The sequence below is a fragment of the Oryzias latipes genome, chromosome 1 (genome assembly GCF_053564925.1).
Source record: "Oryzias latipes strain Hd-rR chromosome 1, Olatipes_Hd-rR_3.1".
NCBI classification, from domain to species: domain Eukaryota; kingdom Metazoa; phylum Chordata; class Actinopteri; order Beloniformes; family Adrianichthyidae; genus Oryzias; species Oryzias latipes.
In genome coordinates this window covers 39,795,796-39,811,358 of record NC_136237.1, presented here as the reverse complement: position 1 = coordinate 39,811,358, position 15,563 = coordinate 39,795,796, and the positions used below count along the sequence as shown (strand labels likewise).

At 37.9% G+C, this 15,563-nt stretch overlaps 2 protein-coding genes across 3 annotated transcripts in view; one reads left to right on the top strand and one right to left on the bottom strand.

Moving 5' to 3' along the window:
• The window catches only part of LOC101174245 (protocadherin Fat 4), a 242,581-nt gene that overhangs the window by 39,354 nt on the left and 187,664 nt on the right, over positions 1-15,563 (bottom strand). The window lies entirely within an intron of this gene.
• On the top strand, positions 8,610-14,135 carry smim28 (small integral membrane protein 28). The gene is made up of 2 exons (XM_020707176.2): positions 8,610-9,077; positions 12,469-14,135. Exons 1-2 carry the CDS (start codon positions 8,721-8,723, stop codon positions 12,883-12,885), a joined length of 774 nt encoding a protein of 257 aa, XP_020562835.1. The 5' UTR covers positions 8,610-8,720; the 3' UTR covers positions 12,886-14,135.

Genomic DNA, 15,563 nt, shown 5'->3' with positions numbered 1-15,563 from the left:
CTTTTATTTGAGCAGTTATCCAATAACTTATTTTTCTATTGTTTTTATTTTTTATTTTCCCTTGTTTTCCTCGTTTTTGGTATGGCTATGGCCCTCTAACTTGTTTTTCAATCTTTTTGTTCCCTTTTTTGATGGAAATTGAATGCAGGCCGTTTTAAAGTAAATAAAAACAGATAAGAAACTAACTAACAGCAGTTTTATGTGAGCAATTTTACACGTTCAAAACATTGCTTGGGAATTTTATAATGCACATTGAAAACAGTAATTTAAAAAAAACTAATAGATGTTATTTTTATTATTCTTCCTTTACGGTTTCTATTTATAGAGTCAAAACAAACAGTTTAGTCTGTTTTTTGAAGATGATTGGATAACTCTTTATTCATCTTTTTTTTTCTTATAATTTGAAGAACACTTGAACTTGACAAACATTCCTTTAGAACGTGTTTTATTCATTTCTTGGGTTAGACATTGTTCAGCCTCATGGTCTGTCCATCCAATTTAGGGTTTCACCTTATGAGCACTTTAATGTGTGTTTTTCTTGTTTGTTTTTTTAGTTTACCGTGTCACACAGCAATAAACATTTGAAACCGTGTCAGTAGATCTTTTTTAGACCAGGTTTTAGTAGATTAAATCTGTTTTTGCTTAAGGGTTGGGACGATTCAGACAAACAAATTCTTTCCTGATAGTTATCACAACCACTACATCTCGTTGACATTTACTCTGTTGTCACACTGGCCGAACCAGGATAATGATGCGACACACCTTTCTGTTCGGGCATCCAGATTTCTGCCTTTTTGTTCTATACACACGCCTTTTTATTTATTTATATAATTCTATTTTTGGAAGGTATTTTCTGCACAAACGTTCTGCTATTTGGAAACGGCAGCGTGAAGGTTAAAACCCATCTGAACACAGATTTAATCTAGAACAGCCAAAAGAAATTGCCTTTTTTCTTCCATGGAAGTTTTAGGTCAAAAGGGTTTTATTTATGTCACTGGAAAGCTTTTAGTTTATCACACTTTGAACTGCTTTTGGGTTACAAAGTGTGTTTGCATTTTTTCACTAATAAGAAAGTGAGCACATGTTATATTATCACTGCTTTTAAGTGCAAAAGCTGTTTTCACTCAGCAGATACGAGAAAAACTAGTCGTGCTTTAGCATCAGAGTCGGTGTCTCTTCCTTGTCCGCTCTCACCTGTATGCATTTGTCAGTTTTCCTGTCTTGCAGCTCGCCACGTGAGCAGAAACCACAGCTGCTTCTCACAGTAATCCCGGCTCCACAAATCCTCCCATCCCTGAACGGAGCGATGAGTTGGTTCCAGACAGATTTTCAGGCACACAGCTGGGTTGTCATCCTCTAAGTAGGTCTTTAATCAGCATTGCTGTCAGCATCTCCATGAGCAACATCTGGAGCTGGTGCAGAAATGTGTCATTTAGAGACAGAGACACACAATAACAAAGGAATACAGCCACCGATGTGACATTTTAGCTGGTGAAGCATCTTTTTGGTTAATAAATGAAACAAATGAATGTTAAAAAGAAAGCAAATTAAATCTGCATTAGACCTGCAAAATGAAACAAAATTATTGTTTTTATAATTTTCCATCTTGTAGCTCTCTAGAAACTATAAGAGAAATGCACATTAGAGATTCCGTAGTTAAAACTAACCCAAGTTTGGTTGTATTTAACCAAACTCCAAGGTCAAAAAGGGACTAACTATATTTGTTGATTTTGAACTCAGGAAAAGAAAAAGAAAATGGAGAAAAAAACATAAATTGGGTTTAAATGAAACCGCTACACCCAAAAAGTAAGTATTTTTTGAAAAGGTAACCCAAAAATATGTACCAACATGAAAAGTTGGAGTTTTAAGAGTGAATGAGTGTCCTAAAGCAGCAATGGAATTGTTTGGATCAAGATCTTAAATTAATTAATAGTGAGGTAAAAAATTTCAGGAACTGTTAAAATGTACAAAAAATATGTTAACACTAGTGAAATTCAATTTCGCAACAGTAAATATGTGTGGGATTTTGTATGTGTAAATGTATATACAGTATGTTTATGAATGTGTATATAAGAATATGTATTTAGATATTTTGATTTTTGTGGCATATTTGATGGCTATCCTTCTTGGCTTTGTCAAGAAGGATAAACCTTCTATTAATAAGAATGGTGGTCTCAGGTTTATTCTTCCATCCATCTATGGCAGTGTTTTGAAACATACACAAATCAAACCAGTTCCACCTGGGTCGTTAATTGCTGAAAAGGATGACCAGTTTGGGGAGGGAGTCACTGGCTCCCCAACCCTCATCTGAAGACAAAAGACAAACTCTTAACGACCCGAAACCATGTAGGCTAAGTTGACAATACCATCCAGTTTCAGGTCTGACTTCTCCCCCATGAGCGCATATATACCAGCTCTTCGACCAGCTAATTGAGAATTGACAAAGCCTCTTTGATAAGAGGTGAAACGTCTTCTAACTTTAAAACCAAGTCCAGATGACATCCCCTAAACCTACTACAATGGAACCCACCTGGATGAATGAGAGTCATAGACATGTTAATGTTGGTTATTAATTAAAAGTTGTAAAATGTCACGCTTAAAGAACCAAATAGCAAATGCAATCTTCAACACTTCAACACATAAAGCCGGCATCTCTCATACAGAAGCTTTTTTGTAAAACTGTGTTAGCTTTGAAATGAAGGATTACCTTTGAACATGATGGGTCACAGTGTGCTAGTGCTTAACACTGATCCCTGCAAATACCGACAGAAAACACTCCCTGTTGAAGTGATAATCCACTTGCTAAGTTATTCTGATTTATGATGGAAGCTGAACGGCTTAAATTAACCTAAAAACTAAAGGAAAACAAATAAACCAGAGTAGAAAAAGTAAAAGTGTGGTGTGCTCAACTGTAACACTGATTTCTTCGACACTTGAGCTTCTTGTGTTACAGTTGTAGGTCTGTTACATTTATTACATTTACATTAAATGATTAAAATTTGCCCTCAGGAGGCTTTTCGTATTGGGGAAATGGGTATGTTTGTTTACCCCTGAAAATATTACACTCTGACTTAGTGTTTTTGTGGTTTATTTTTTCAAAGTATCTTGAGGTCGAGATCAATTCTCTTTATGATATGCATAGTAAGACAAAACACGTTAGTCACTTAATGCAGGACTAGAAGCTCTGTGTGGCATTCACGAATATTTTGTTGAAACTCTGTTGAAGATCAGCAACTTTTACTTATTTTTAGGCCCCTGATTTAAGCCGTGTTGAGAATTTGAGTCTGTCAAGATTCTAGATCAAAAACTGATCTTAGAACTGAAATCAGCGAGACTTCATCTGCTTGTGATCCTGAAGGCTGAACCATCATTTAACGTTTTCTGTTTCTGTGCCAAAAATGATTTGTCAGTCGGGAACAAAAAGCAAAACGCCCAAAAAATGTTTTAAAAAGCAGCCTATTCTGGCAAATATTGCTGAAATCTCTCTGGTTTGTTCAATTCAATTCAATTCAATTTTATTTATTTAGCCCAAATTCACAACAATAGTCGTCTCAATGTGCTACCGGTAATTGTAAGGTAAACATACAATCAAAAAGGATCATAAATGCATAGAATTCAATAGGATAATACTAAAACTTTAACAAAACTGACTGTCTAAACTGGGCATCCCTGCCCTTAGACCCCCCTTCGCGGTGTTGTTGATGGTTGTGATGTATAGTTTTCTTTCAAGCCTCCACCATGTACTTTAAAACGGCGCATGTTTCATTTGATAATGCCAGCAAACTTTATAGTCCATCATTACAACAACTGATCGATCACAATTTAGGTAGACAACCTAATAATTGTTTTCAGTGAAGGCCTATTGATCTTCTCAAGGGCATTTTTATTCTCCTTGTCCGTGTGCCAGAACGTGCTGCTCTGTGTTTATTGGAGGAAATCTGCCAAAACCCATAAAGCAACTCATCTGCTGCAAATCACGCTGCCAAAAATGAATGTTTAAAGGATAAATTAAATACAGAAGTGAAGTTACACTTGTGCATCTGAGCTGCTTGTGTGTTTATGATCGACAAAGCCCCTATTCGTCTACGAATGGAGCTAAGCAAGGAGCCAATTGGTTGCCATAGAAATGTTGACTCATAGTGATTCAGACCAATCAGTGCTTACTGACAACAACTGGCTCCAAAATGGGTCCAAAAGAATGGCGACTGAATTGACTTCATTTGTTTGGAGCAGGAAGTAAGCCATTTTAATGGATGACATCAAACTCATTCGGTCAAGCTCTCATTTAGAAAGTCAGTGGTTTCTCCATTGACCTTCAGAACATATTAAGGTTTTTTGAATCTGTTGTGTTAAAGTCTATTGCAGTTTTTTAAGCATTTTACTAAATTAGTACTTAATGCTCTTGTGAGAATTATTTAAGTTTCATGTCACCACTAACCAAATGTTCACACATTGTGTAAACATGAACCTGAGGAGTTTATCAATTTTCTAAAGAGGTGTCTCAGCTATGTGGTATAATAGAGCCATGTATTTCTGGCAGCAGTGGATGCAGTTTATTATTTTGGACAGAAAAGTAGTTATAAGGAATTTTTGTCTCATAAAGGGGTGATTTGTGAGGAAAACTCAGTTAAAAGCTGAGGTTATGCAAAGCTGTTTGTCACCAATAAACACTTGTTTAGAAAAAGAAAAAAAACTGTTCATGTTTATGACAAACAGAACAAACGTGCCTCTATTTGTGGTCAAAGAGAAACAAATTACTTCACTGTGTTGAGTAACATGAGAGGCATGTCAAAAGTTTCACCTGAAGCTGTGAAGTTAAAGATAGTCCTAATTCTTCCAGTCAGTTTGCAAATTTCCCCCTGACCATGTGTGTGTCTGTGTTTGAGGCAATCAAACCCTGATATTTTACTCCAGAATTTATAATCCAAAGTAAAAAACTCCTAAATTGACTTGATGTAGTGTGGTGTCAAATGTAAAGGGCCAATGCCATGCAAATCAGCTTTTTAAGTGTATTATAGTGGTCATTCCTCACTATAAACCAGTGTTTTCCAACCAGTGTGCTGTCAGAGACGGCGTCCCTTACTGCGCTGCTGTTAGCTGTCATGAAGAACAACAAATGCAAGCATTTGTTCTGACAGTATGCAAAACCTCCTTGTGACAGGAAAACTGTTTATTTCTCCTTCAAGGTTGGAGCACCAAGGAATTACAGTCAGAGATTCCAGTTTGTGGTCCAAGTCATCTTTATGAAAGAAACAGCTGGTTTCTAATAAGGTCTGGATTGAAGAACAAATTCAATTTCAGACTTCCTTCGCTATTGAATAATTCGAGGTTAAGTAACAAAATTACAAAATAAAAGAAATAGGGTTCAGGCGAAGTGGTCAACAGACATATTTAACTAAACAATTCAACCAAAAATAAATAAAAAAATTCTGTTCAAGTTACATTTTTGAATTAGACAAAATAAAAACTAATGAAACTTTAGCATGTTCCCTTTTTTGTGTAGTTACAATTAAACTTATAAACGTGAACATGATCTTTTTGTCTAGAATTTATTTATATATTTGTTCGAAAATTGCTCTTGCGCAAACGTGAAAAAAAATAATGATACATGAATTAGTGTTCAGAAAAAGCATATATTTTATAATTTATTTGGTTTTTGTGGTATTACATGAAGTTACATTTAATAAACTGGAGGGGAAAAAAACTACCTGGGTCAGTTTTCAACTAAATTAGTTGAAAATTTTTTGTTAAAAATTATCGCAACTTTCAGGAAAAACAGCTGAAACTTTATATTTTTTCAGCCTTAATCATCACAAAACGTGCATGTGAGGTCAGAGACCATAACACAAACTATAGAGTTCCTTTTTAGAAATTTTTGGTTGCTGGTGTGCTGTAGAATCGTTGTAAAGGGAAAAGTGCACCTTGACCCAATAAGGTTGAGAAAAACTGCTATAAACAACCCCAAAGTGGTATTTTGATCCATTCACACATTTCTGAGTATTTTCCTAAATACCTGCCCTCTGAGCACCAGCCCCTCCCAATCCATAACACAAGTGGGTCCTTACATTGTGATGTCACAAAGTGAGGAACAGGTTGGAAAAATGATCACATATTTAATTAAAAATGTGTTCTTTAGTGTGCCAAAGGTATCATATAAGGATATAATTTACTCTGTAAGACTTAGGAAAAGCATGATATACTTTCTGCTGTGCACACAGATGCACTGGATCAGAGTTTTTCTAAAATTGTTCAAATTCTATTCTTTGAAAGCAGATGTGGTTGAAAAAAATAATAAATAAGGGTGGGAAAAAACGTAATGTCAATTAAACCAGATAAAAAAAATATTACAATTTAAAAACAAAGAATTAATCCACTTAAATGAGTAAATTAATACGAAAGGAAAAAGCATAAGCAGATCAAATGGCATGGGTGGAACCAGTTAAGATTTAGACAGCAGCATGCACCTGAGGTAATTTGGGTGTGGCACCTCCAGTGAGCACAGATCTGGCAGGACACTAAAAAGCCAGAGATAGAATAGTCCTGTAACTAAAAACCCAATTGAAGGCATCTACAACTGGCGTCACAACTCTAGTGGTGGCCGGTTAGAGGCAACACAACAAAGGATTTGAGATGCAATCAGCTTTTGTTTAGCCGTAGCTCTGTTGACACGAAATGCGTCACATATGTTTGTTTGATCTGTGTAGCTATATTTCTTGCTTTGTTGTGATTGAACATGGCTATTTAAAGAAATAACTTATTTATCCACTGAACATTTATAATAAATGAACTTTAAGGGTTAAGATTGATACAGAAACAAATCCGCACTGGCTTTCCGTCAACTTTAGTATTGATTTTAAGATTATAAGAGTCTTCATGGTCTTGGTCCTTCTTTTATATCAGACTTGCTTTTAGCTTAGGAACCTCCCAGAGCCCTTGGATCCTCAGGCACAGGCCTGCTGAAGGTCCCTAGGGTCAGAACAAACTACAGACCTCGTCTGTGGAACAGCTGCCTTAGGATATGAGGGCCTCATCCACTGTCGATGGTTTTTAAAAAGAAATTAAAGACACATTTATTTAATTCAGCTTTTAATTAGATCTCGAATGGGGGATTTAGAATCTTACTCTTATATTTTATATTGTAATGTATCACATTTTTATTTGTTTAATGCTTTTTAGTAAAACATACAACTTGTACATGAAATCAGATTTCATGCAGACCACCTACTTTTATTGACACATCTGATTGGTCAGCTTATACAGTGGTGGACAAAATTGTTGGTACCCCTAAGTTAGAGAAAGAAAGTCCACAATGCTCACTGAAATGACTTGAAATGTTCAAAAGTAGCAATAAATTAAAATGTATTGAAAATTAAATAATCAAAATCAGCCATTACTTTTGAGTTGTTGATTAACAGAATTATTAAAAAAAAAAAACTAATGAAATAGGGCTGGATAAAAATGATGGGGCCCATAACTTAATATTTTGTTGCTCAACCTTTTGAGACAATCACTGCAATTCAACGGTTTCTGTATTTGTCAATGAGCCTTCTGCACCTGTCCACAGGTATTTTGGCCCACTCCTCATGAGCAAACTGCTCCAGTTGTCTCAGGTTTGACGGGTGTCTTCTCCAAATGGCATGTTTCAGCTCCTTCCACTGATGTTCAATGGGATTCAGATCTGGGCTCATTGAAGGCCCCTTCACAATACTACAACGCTTTTCTCTGAGCCATTCTTGGGGTTTTTTTGGCTGTGTGTTTTGGATCGTTGTCCTGTTGGAAGACCCATGACCTGCGACTGAGACCAAGCTTTCTGACACTAGGCAGCACATTTCTATCCAGAATGCCTTGATAATCTTTAGATTTCATTTTACCTTGAACAACTTCAAGACACCCTGAGCCAGATGCAGCAAAGCAGCCCCAAAACAGAACTGAGCCTCCTCCATGTTTCACAGCAGGGACAGTGTTCTTTTGGTTGAATGCTTCATCTTTGAGTCTACCAACATAGAGCTGATGTGTCTTACCAAAAGGCTCCAGTTTTGTCTCATCTGTCCAAAGGACATTTTCCCAGAAGCTTTGTGGCTTGTCAACATGCATTTTTGCAAATTCCAGTCTTGCTTTTTTATGATTTCCTTTCAACAGTGGTGTCCTCCTTGGTCGTCTCCCATGAAGTCCACTCTGGCTCAAACAATGACGAATGGTGCGATCTGACACTGATGTACCTTGATCTAGGAGTTCACCTTTAATGTCTTTGGAGGTTGTTCTGGGTTCTTTGGAGACAGTTCCAACTATCCGTCTCCTCAATTTGTCATCAATTTTCCTCTTCCAGCCACGTCCAGGGAGGTTACAAGTCATTTCAGTGAGCATTGTGGACTTTCTTTCTTTAACTGAGGGGTACCAACAATTTTGTCCACCACTGTAGCTTTGATTACTTGAATTACAGGAAAAAAAGTCGTTGAAAAAATTAGGAATATTGAGAACATGATAATAAAAAGTATCACAGCAAGAATGTTTATTATCTAAGTAGGCAAATAGCTGTTTGTTTCTCTATAGAAGGCTATGGGATTTTGGCTTCTTGGAGTCCTCTGGTACTTCCTGTTTGGAGCGCCAGGGGGCGGGGGTCACTCAAACCAGTTCTCATAGACAGCCAATGCTCTGAACTAAATGTAAAAGTTTTCCAAAACTTTGTAATTACACCCAAAAAAACTCACAATTAATCCCAAATGTTAACCACCGTCTCATCCCTGGAGTCATCCATCCTTCCATTGGCTGTCGCTGCTTTGCTGCATGTGAGCAGCAGCTCAGGCCGTAGCGCCTCTCTTACCACCCTCTCACCCTTTAACCCTCATCATTCTCATCCCCCCACCCACACTGAAGAGGCGTCTGCTCTGTTTATGACATTTGATGATCTCTATCCACTGCCTTTACTTCACAAACACATCTTCCTCATCTGTCTGCTCCACCAGCATCAGCAGAGCATCATGGGAGTGCTACTGGACAGCAGCTGGATGAGGTTCGGACCAGCTGGGAAAGGGTCGGACGACTGGGTGACGAGATCACCATCAGTCCAGGAGCAGCAGGTTTGTAGAGATAATACATGTATATATGTGCCAACATATACTTTCTGATTTAAAAAGAAATATTTTTTTACATTAAATAACAGCAATAAAAAATTTGGTGATCAGATTTGTACAATTTCAGACGAAATAGTTTAAATTACAGCAATTAATCTGACTCAAACTGATCATTTAGGGCAGCTGTAGCTCAGATTTGAAACTTTCAAAGCAAAAACCAGGAACTCCATTCCAAAAAAAAAGGAAAAAATTCAACATCAATGAAACAAGAAGCTGACAAAAAAAAAAAAGTTGGGTGATTATTTTAAAATCATTTACAGACCAGAAGTTGCAGAAACTAATTGGGTCATGTTAAACTGCTATTTTAAAATGTTCAGAATTAAAGAAATTGCTTGACGAATCTCTGAAGCTGGAAGATGATGACAGCTCAACTTGCCAACTAAATCAATGTTCTTATTAATCTTTAGATTCCAATAGAAAAGATTTTCAGGAAAACATTTTTTTGTTGAGAAACAAAATTTTAGCAAATCCTGAAATCCTTTTTAAATAATAACTTTTAAATTCTTTATCTGGATGTTTTGTAGCACTTTTTATTTAAATGAAGAAAAAAAAAGCTCAGCTTTTTCACGTAATGATCTAAACAGTTGTGTGTTTGAGAAACTACTTTACTTTCATCAGAAACATAAACTCAAGTGTTTATAGATATTTCACATTAACATTAATACTAATTTTATTTTTTGTAAAACCTTTTCACAAATATATTAATTGTTTTTTTTTTAATTCTCTCTGTATTCTGTGTTTTATTGTGTTTTTAGTGTGTTTTACTGTGAAGCACTTTGTGATTTTTATCTTGAAAGGTGCTATACAATTAAAGTTTATTATTATTATTAAATATTATTAATCTTGGAAGTCAGAAAAATCAATCCCTCCAGACGTACATGACGATTAGATGTAAAAAAAAATTGTTTGACAAAAAAAAACATTTCTGTAGCTGCCCTTGCTTGGTGGAAGGTGGACAGACCAGTAGCCCTGCAGAGGATTGGTGCCTGCGGGGTGCCAGATCATCCGTGCCGCATTAACCGATTGGTAAACGGGGAATTTGGGACAAGCAGCATGACCGCATGCTGTTCTCACAGCTGGAGGGGCGAAGGGTCACCCTTTATGTCTAGATAGCAGCTGGTGCAGCTCAGACTGTGCACACTTTCATGGAGGAATGTGGCGATCCTGAGGTGCAAATCACGACAACATATTCGAGATCACAACAACTAAAAAAGTAAAACAAATTAAAAAAAATATTACATTTTAAAAATTGAGACAAATTTGAAAACCAACACATTCCAAAAAAAAACATTTTTGAAAACCAAAGTAATTTCCAGAAATCGAACAATATTTTCAAAGCAATTTAAACAAAATAAGAAACCAGAAAAGGTAAGTTGAAAAGGAGAACGTGGGTCATCATCCAATCAGGATGTCCCATAATAGCTATCTTTCTGGTGTCTTATTTCTAAACACTTCCTTCTGAAAATTACTTTTGTTTTCCGCAACGTTTCCTTTGTATCTTGTTTCATTTTTATTTTAATTATGCTTTGGTTTCTGGAATTCTATTTTGATTTAAAAAAATGTATTTTCCTTTATATTTGTTTTGCCTTTATAATTGTCGTTGTGATCTTGAACATGTTTTTGCGTTGAGTAAGTTGTAGATGTGATTTGCACTTCAGGGCCACCGTAGAGGAAATCTCAGCCATTGTGGCGCTGTGAAACGGTTGCAGATCTCTGAGAGGTTCCACAGAGATAAAAACCAAGATTCAAGTCAAACCACATGATCTCATTGTGAGAAACCATACGCAGACTGGCTAAAAACTGAGATTGTGAGTCAAAAACCAAGTAAATGAAGCAAAACACAACTAGATAGAATGATGATTTCTTGGTTTGGGTTTCTTTTGTTGCTCTTTTTCCTTTTTTTGGCTTCTTTTCAGGCTGGCTGTGACTCTGCCACCTCTCCGGAAGGATCCTATTAGCTCTGACTGCTTGTAACCCTTGTGCTATCCTAGGCACTTTAACATTGGGAGTTGGGTCATCTAGACCCACTAGACAGTGCGCTGAACCTTTTTCTTCAATGATTTGTGATCTTCACTGGTGTCCATGGATTACATGAAATCTTTCCACCTTTATCCACCTTTGTCATGGTAGGGAGAACACGTCAATGGAAGGGGGGGTCATCTAAGATAGCACAAGGGTTAAGGAGCCCTGGGGGCTTCAGTGTTGTCTTGTTTAGTATCCAGTCCTCTGTCTATATGGCTATTTCTGGTCACTGTAAATAATCCACTTTGGTGCAAATGTGCTGTTGATCCTTCCCTGATCTGGGTTTCCTCCTGCTTGACTAACATTTCAAAAATGGAAGAAAGCTTAGCAGGCAGAAAAGGATCTACAAAGGAGTCACTAAAGCCATGGATTAGATTCTGATTGAGGGTTTTTACTGTTGAAGCTTTAGTGGTTAACCAGAACCAGCTCTGAATAACTCACAAGACAGCAAAGCAGAGAAAAGTCTCAAATCCTTGAACAGGAAAAAAACAATGACTGCACACAAAGTGTTTAACTCCACCCAGTTTTAAGTAATGCAAACAAATGCAAATCAATAGAACAAATCCCCTGACGAAGCTTAGCTACAGAAACCAAAAGAAATGAAAGAAACATGCGAAGAGATAACATGGAGAACTAAAGCTTTAGAATCAACTAAAATAACCCCAAATAGCAGTGAAATATTTAGAAGTGTGATCAACAAATACTTTCATAGAAATGAAACTAAGATGAGAATGTGATTTAAAAAAATACAAATTATATCAAGTTTTTACTCAAACCCACAGTGAAGTGGGTTTGAATGTTACACAAACTTTAAGTTTTGAGTCATTTATGGGTTTCCTCCCGCAGTAGACCCACAAATAGTATCAAATCGTAGCATTTTTGTCACCGTTTTAAAATCGTGTATAGGAGGCTGTTGGAGAAGTTCTACGTCTCAGTTAAAGCGTTAAAAGTCTCACTCTGATCATCTTTTGATGTATTTTCAAAGCGTTTTCAGTGATGTATTAATTATAATCAAAACTGTTGTTTCCTAGGTCATAATTTCTGCAGAGTGGCAGTAGTCCGTTAGAAATTTTCAGGCTAGAATATTGGCGTGAAGCAACCCCATCCCCCTTTCCCCTCCCTGTTGTTGAGATCTTGTATCAGGGAGCTTGTGGTTTATAATTTCTACTTTAAAAATGCCTTTTTTGTCTGCTAAATCAAATTTAATTTGAATTCTCTTTTTATTAAAAAAAAAATGCCACAACAACATATTGAAAAAACCCAATTTTCAATAGAGTGGGTCTTTAACGGTGTGCCTTCTCTGGTTTTTCTGCAGAACCCTCACTGGAATGAGCCGGAGTCAGGAGAAGACAGGAGCTTAGAGTTTGTGCTTTATGCTGTCCTGCCGGTCATCTCCATCCTCCTGCTGGTTCTCCTGGCTTCTCTGTTCTACCACTGCTGCTCCCGCGGTAAACTCAGCCTGGCCAACATCGTCACTCTGAATCTCAGGGATGCCGACAGCAGTGCAGAGTTCCTGGCCTCCCTGACCAGGAACGCTGAGCGTCACGCCAGCACTACTTCCGATGGATCTGATGGAGTCTTTGTGATGGTCTACCTTTCTCCACCCTATGAAGGAACGCTTTCCAGAATCACCCGAGCTGCCAGCCTGTCCAGCTCCAAAGACGTGGAGTCAATGAAGATTGAAGATTTGGAGGCCAAGTTGTGTCCTGACCTCATGTCAAGCAGTCAATAAGTACAAAGGATGGCTTACACCACAGCAAATGTCAGAATATTTGTTCAGAGATCAAAAAACTTTGACCTTTTGATAGTTTTGATCTTAGTTCAATGTTAGAATTTGCCATTGTTTAGTCAAAATTACAAACTTTGCTTCCAGCAGACCTGAAACAAAGTAAATCAGCAGCACAGAGCTGACACCTGCAGGAAAGTCAGAGCAAAGACAGTCAGATATCTGTTGTGAAGGCTCATGCCTTCAGGAGTCCACATAATAACAATGATAAATAAATAATGATTCACACAGGCGGTTTGGCAGAGAACTTTACACCGGATGCCCTTCCTGACAAAACCTTTTATCTTATCCGGGCCGGAGGCTGGGACCGTTCTGTGTGAAGCTTGCACGTTCTGCCAGTACAGGTGTGGGTTTTCTCCTGCAGCCCAAAAACATGTTTCATGAGGTTAATTTGTGTTTGCAAATTGCCCCTCTGTGTGAGTGTGGCCCTGTGACAAACTGGTAACCTAATTAAAGTGTACTCCACCTTGCCCAACAGTTGCTGGGTTGGAACCAGCAACCCTGTAACCCCAAAAGGAATTCAGTGGGTTCTGAAGGTGACTGGATGGATGTAAAGTTGCAATAGTTATTTTTTTAGATGTGTTGGAGAGTTCTTTATGCATGTTACCAAACAGCCCTCCATTACTTTTCTCCTCTGTATTTCTATCACCATTTCTGCCTCACTGCTTGTGCTGACAGCACGTCTGCTATCACCTTTCTAAAAATTCAAGCCTGTTCAGGTTTCACAGAGCTGCTTCCTGCTAACTCCATTGTGTTTCTCTGACAAGTTTAGTTTCCATAAGTCAAGCTTCCTGCTGAGCCGTTTGGTTACTAGCATGACTTTGCATGTCGATCGTTTCCTTTTGGCTCACAAAAAGTCGTACATTATTTTATCTGCTTTAGCTTTGCTTTGTCAGCCAGGAGTTTTTTTAACCTTTTTCTGCAACCATTACTATTTTTCAAAATTGTGTTGTACTTTTTATTAAAGGGAATATTGTAAAAAACAAAACATGCTTCATAGGTTAATTGGCAACTCTAAATTGTCCATAGGTGTGTGTGTGAGAGTGCATGGGTGTGTGATTGTGGACGTTCTACCCTGCGACAGACTGGCGACCTGTCCAGGGCATCCCCTGCCTACGCCCAAGTAGCCGGGATAGGCTCCGGCAGCCCCGTGACCCCGAAAGGGACAAAGCGGTACAGAAAATGAAAAAAAAAAAGGAATATTGTAACTCTTCAGCTCTTCGTCTTCCTCAACTTCTTTTTATTTATTTTTTTACTTATCCTGTCCAACAGCTGAGCAAACAGATCAGAGATGATGGCCTCTTGTGTTGGACAGATTTTACTGCTAAAACAGGGGTTTGTCGATCTTCTAACACATGAGGTGTATATTTGTATAAACTCCTTTTGTAACTGAGGCTAAACTTTATATGAATTATTTTTGTATACATTTCTTGTTGGACTGGACACAAAAAGAGAAAAGAAAAGGAGAGAGTGGGATGTTGGAGATGAGGGTACAAAAGGGGAGGAAAGGGGGTTGGGGGATTGGGGGAAGATTAAACTAAAAGGTAGAGTCACAAAGCAACAAGTTCCTGGAGGTTTTGTCAGGTTTAGATGTTGGTCTAAAAGGGGCGGGGCCTGTGCATAGACACACTTGAATGTTACAAACAGCTGTTGGCTCCAAAGATCTTCACACACGTACACAATACAACTACAGCTCACACGCAGTTCTGCATACTAAAACATGTCATGCGTGTCATTCCATCATGCATGCTTTTTGTGCAAACGTGAGCTCAGGTGAGTGTGGGGGATGATGGAATGCGAAAAGAGGGGGGAGTGCCCGGTCACCCCCTACACCAAGACCCCCCCCGAAGGTGAGGCAGCATTGATAGTTGGGATAGCAGGTCGAGGGAATCCGCCCCCCCGGGCAACCCAACATCAACCACCCAGACCAGGGCCGAAAGGAGCACCACAGGGGCCCCACGGGGGCACAGGGGCATGGAGAGCACAAGCCCCAGCCCTGGAGATTTGCTGGCAGTGATGTCCAAGCACCCTCCACCATGTAGAACGTGTCGTTAAAATTCTTACTAAACTTCTTAAATCTTCTTTTTTTCTTTGGTTGTGTGAAATTGTTAAAATAAAAAATAAATTCAAGTCAACTCCCTATCATCCTATTTTTTTCTCATAAGTAAATGCCATTGCTTACTTGAGTTGCTCTTCCAGCATTTTTGAGTTGTTTTTATTAATTAATTTGGAAAACAGTGATTGAGCTGAGGCTGATAAAGTTTAACACCCAAACACTTTAGATTTGTTTTTTTTTCTAAAATGAGACTCAACTTGTGACTCACTCGTTATATCGTCACATTGTGACTGCGATTGTCATTTTCTTTATTTCAAAATAAATTTGTGACAAACTTTTTCTCATTAAATGTTTCTGAGGTGATGCTGCCCTCTGCTGGTTGTTTGCAGATCAATCATTTTCAAATTCTTAGTGAATTGTTGAGAACAATACAATCATTGCTAATGTGAGACCTAAAATTGCATTAAAAAGTGGAAAATAAATCATTCTATTTTTTTTTTTCAACAAACCAAAGCAGTGTTGCTTTTCATTGAAGTTACGGTCCAATTAAGTCTCCACAAAATCTCCT

What these genes read in the sequence shown, in the direction of transcription:
- smim28 (XM_020707176.2), top strand. Translation starts at nt 8,721, where the DNA reads ATGTTAACCACCGTCTCATCCCTGGAGTCATCCATCCTTCCATTGGCT. An exon ending in CATCAGTCCAGGAGCAGCAG is followed by an intron (nt 9,078 to 12,468) that starts GTTTGTAGAGAT and finishes GTTTTTCTGCAG; the next exon opens with AACCCTCACTGGAATGAGCC.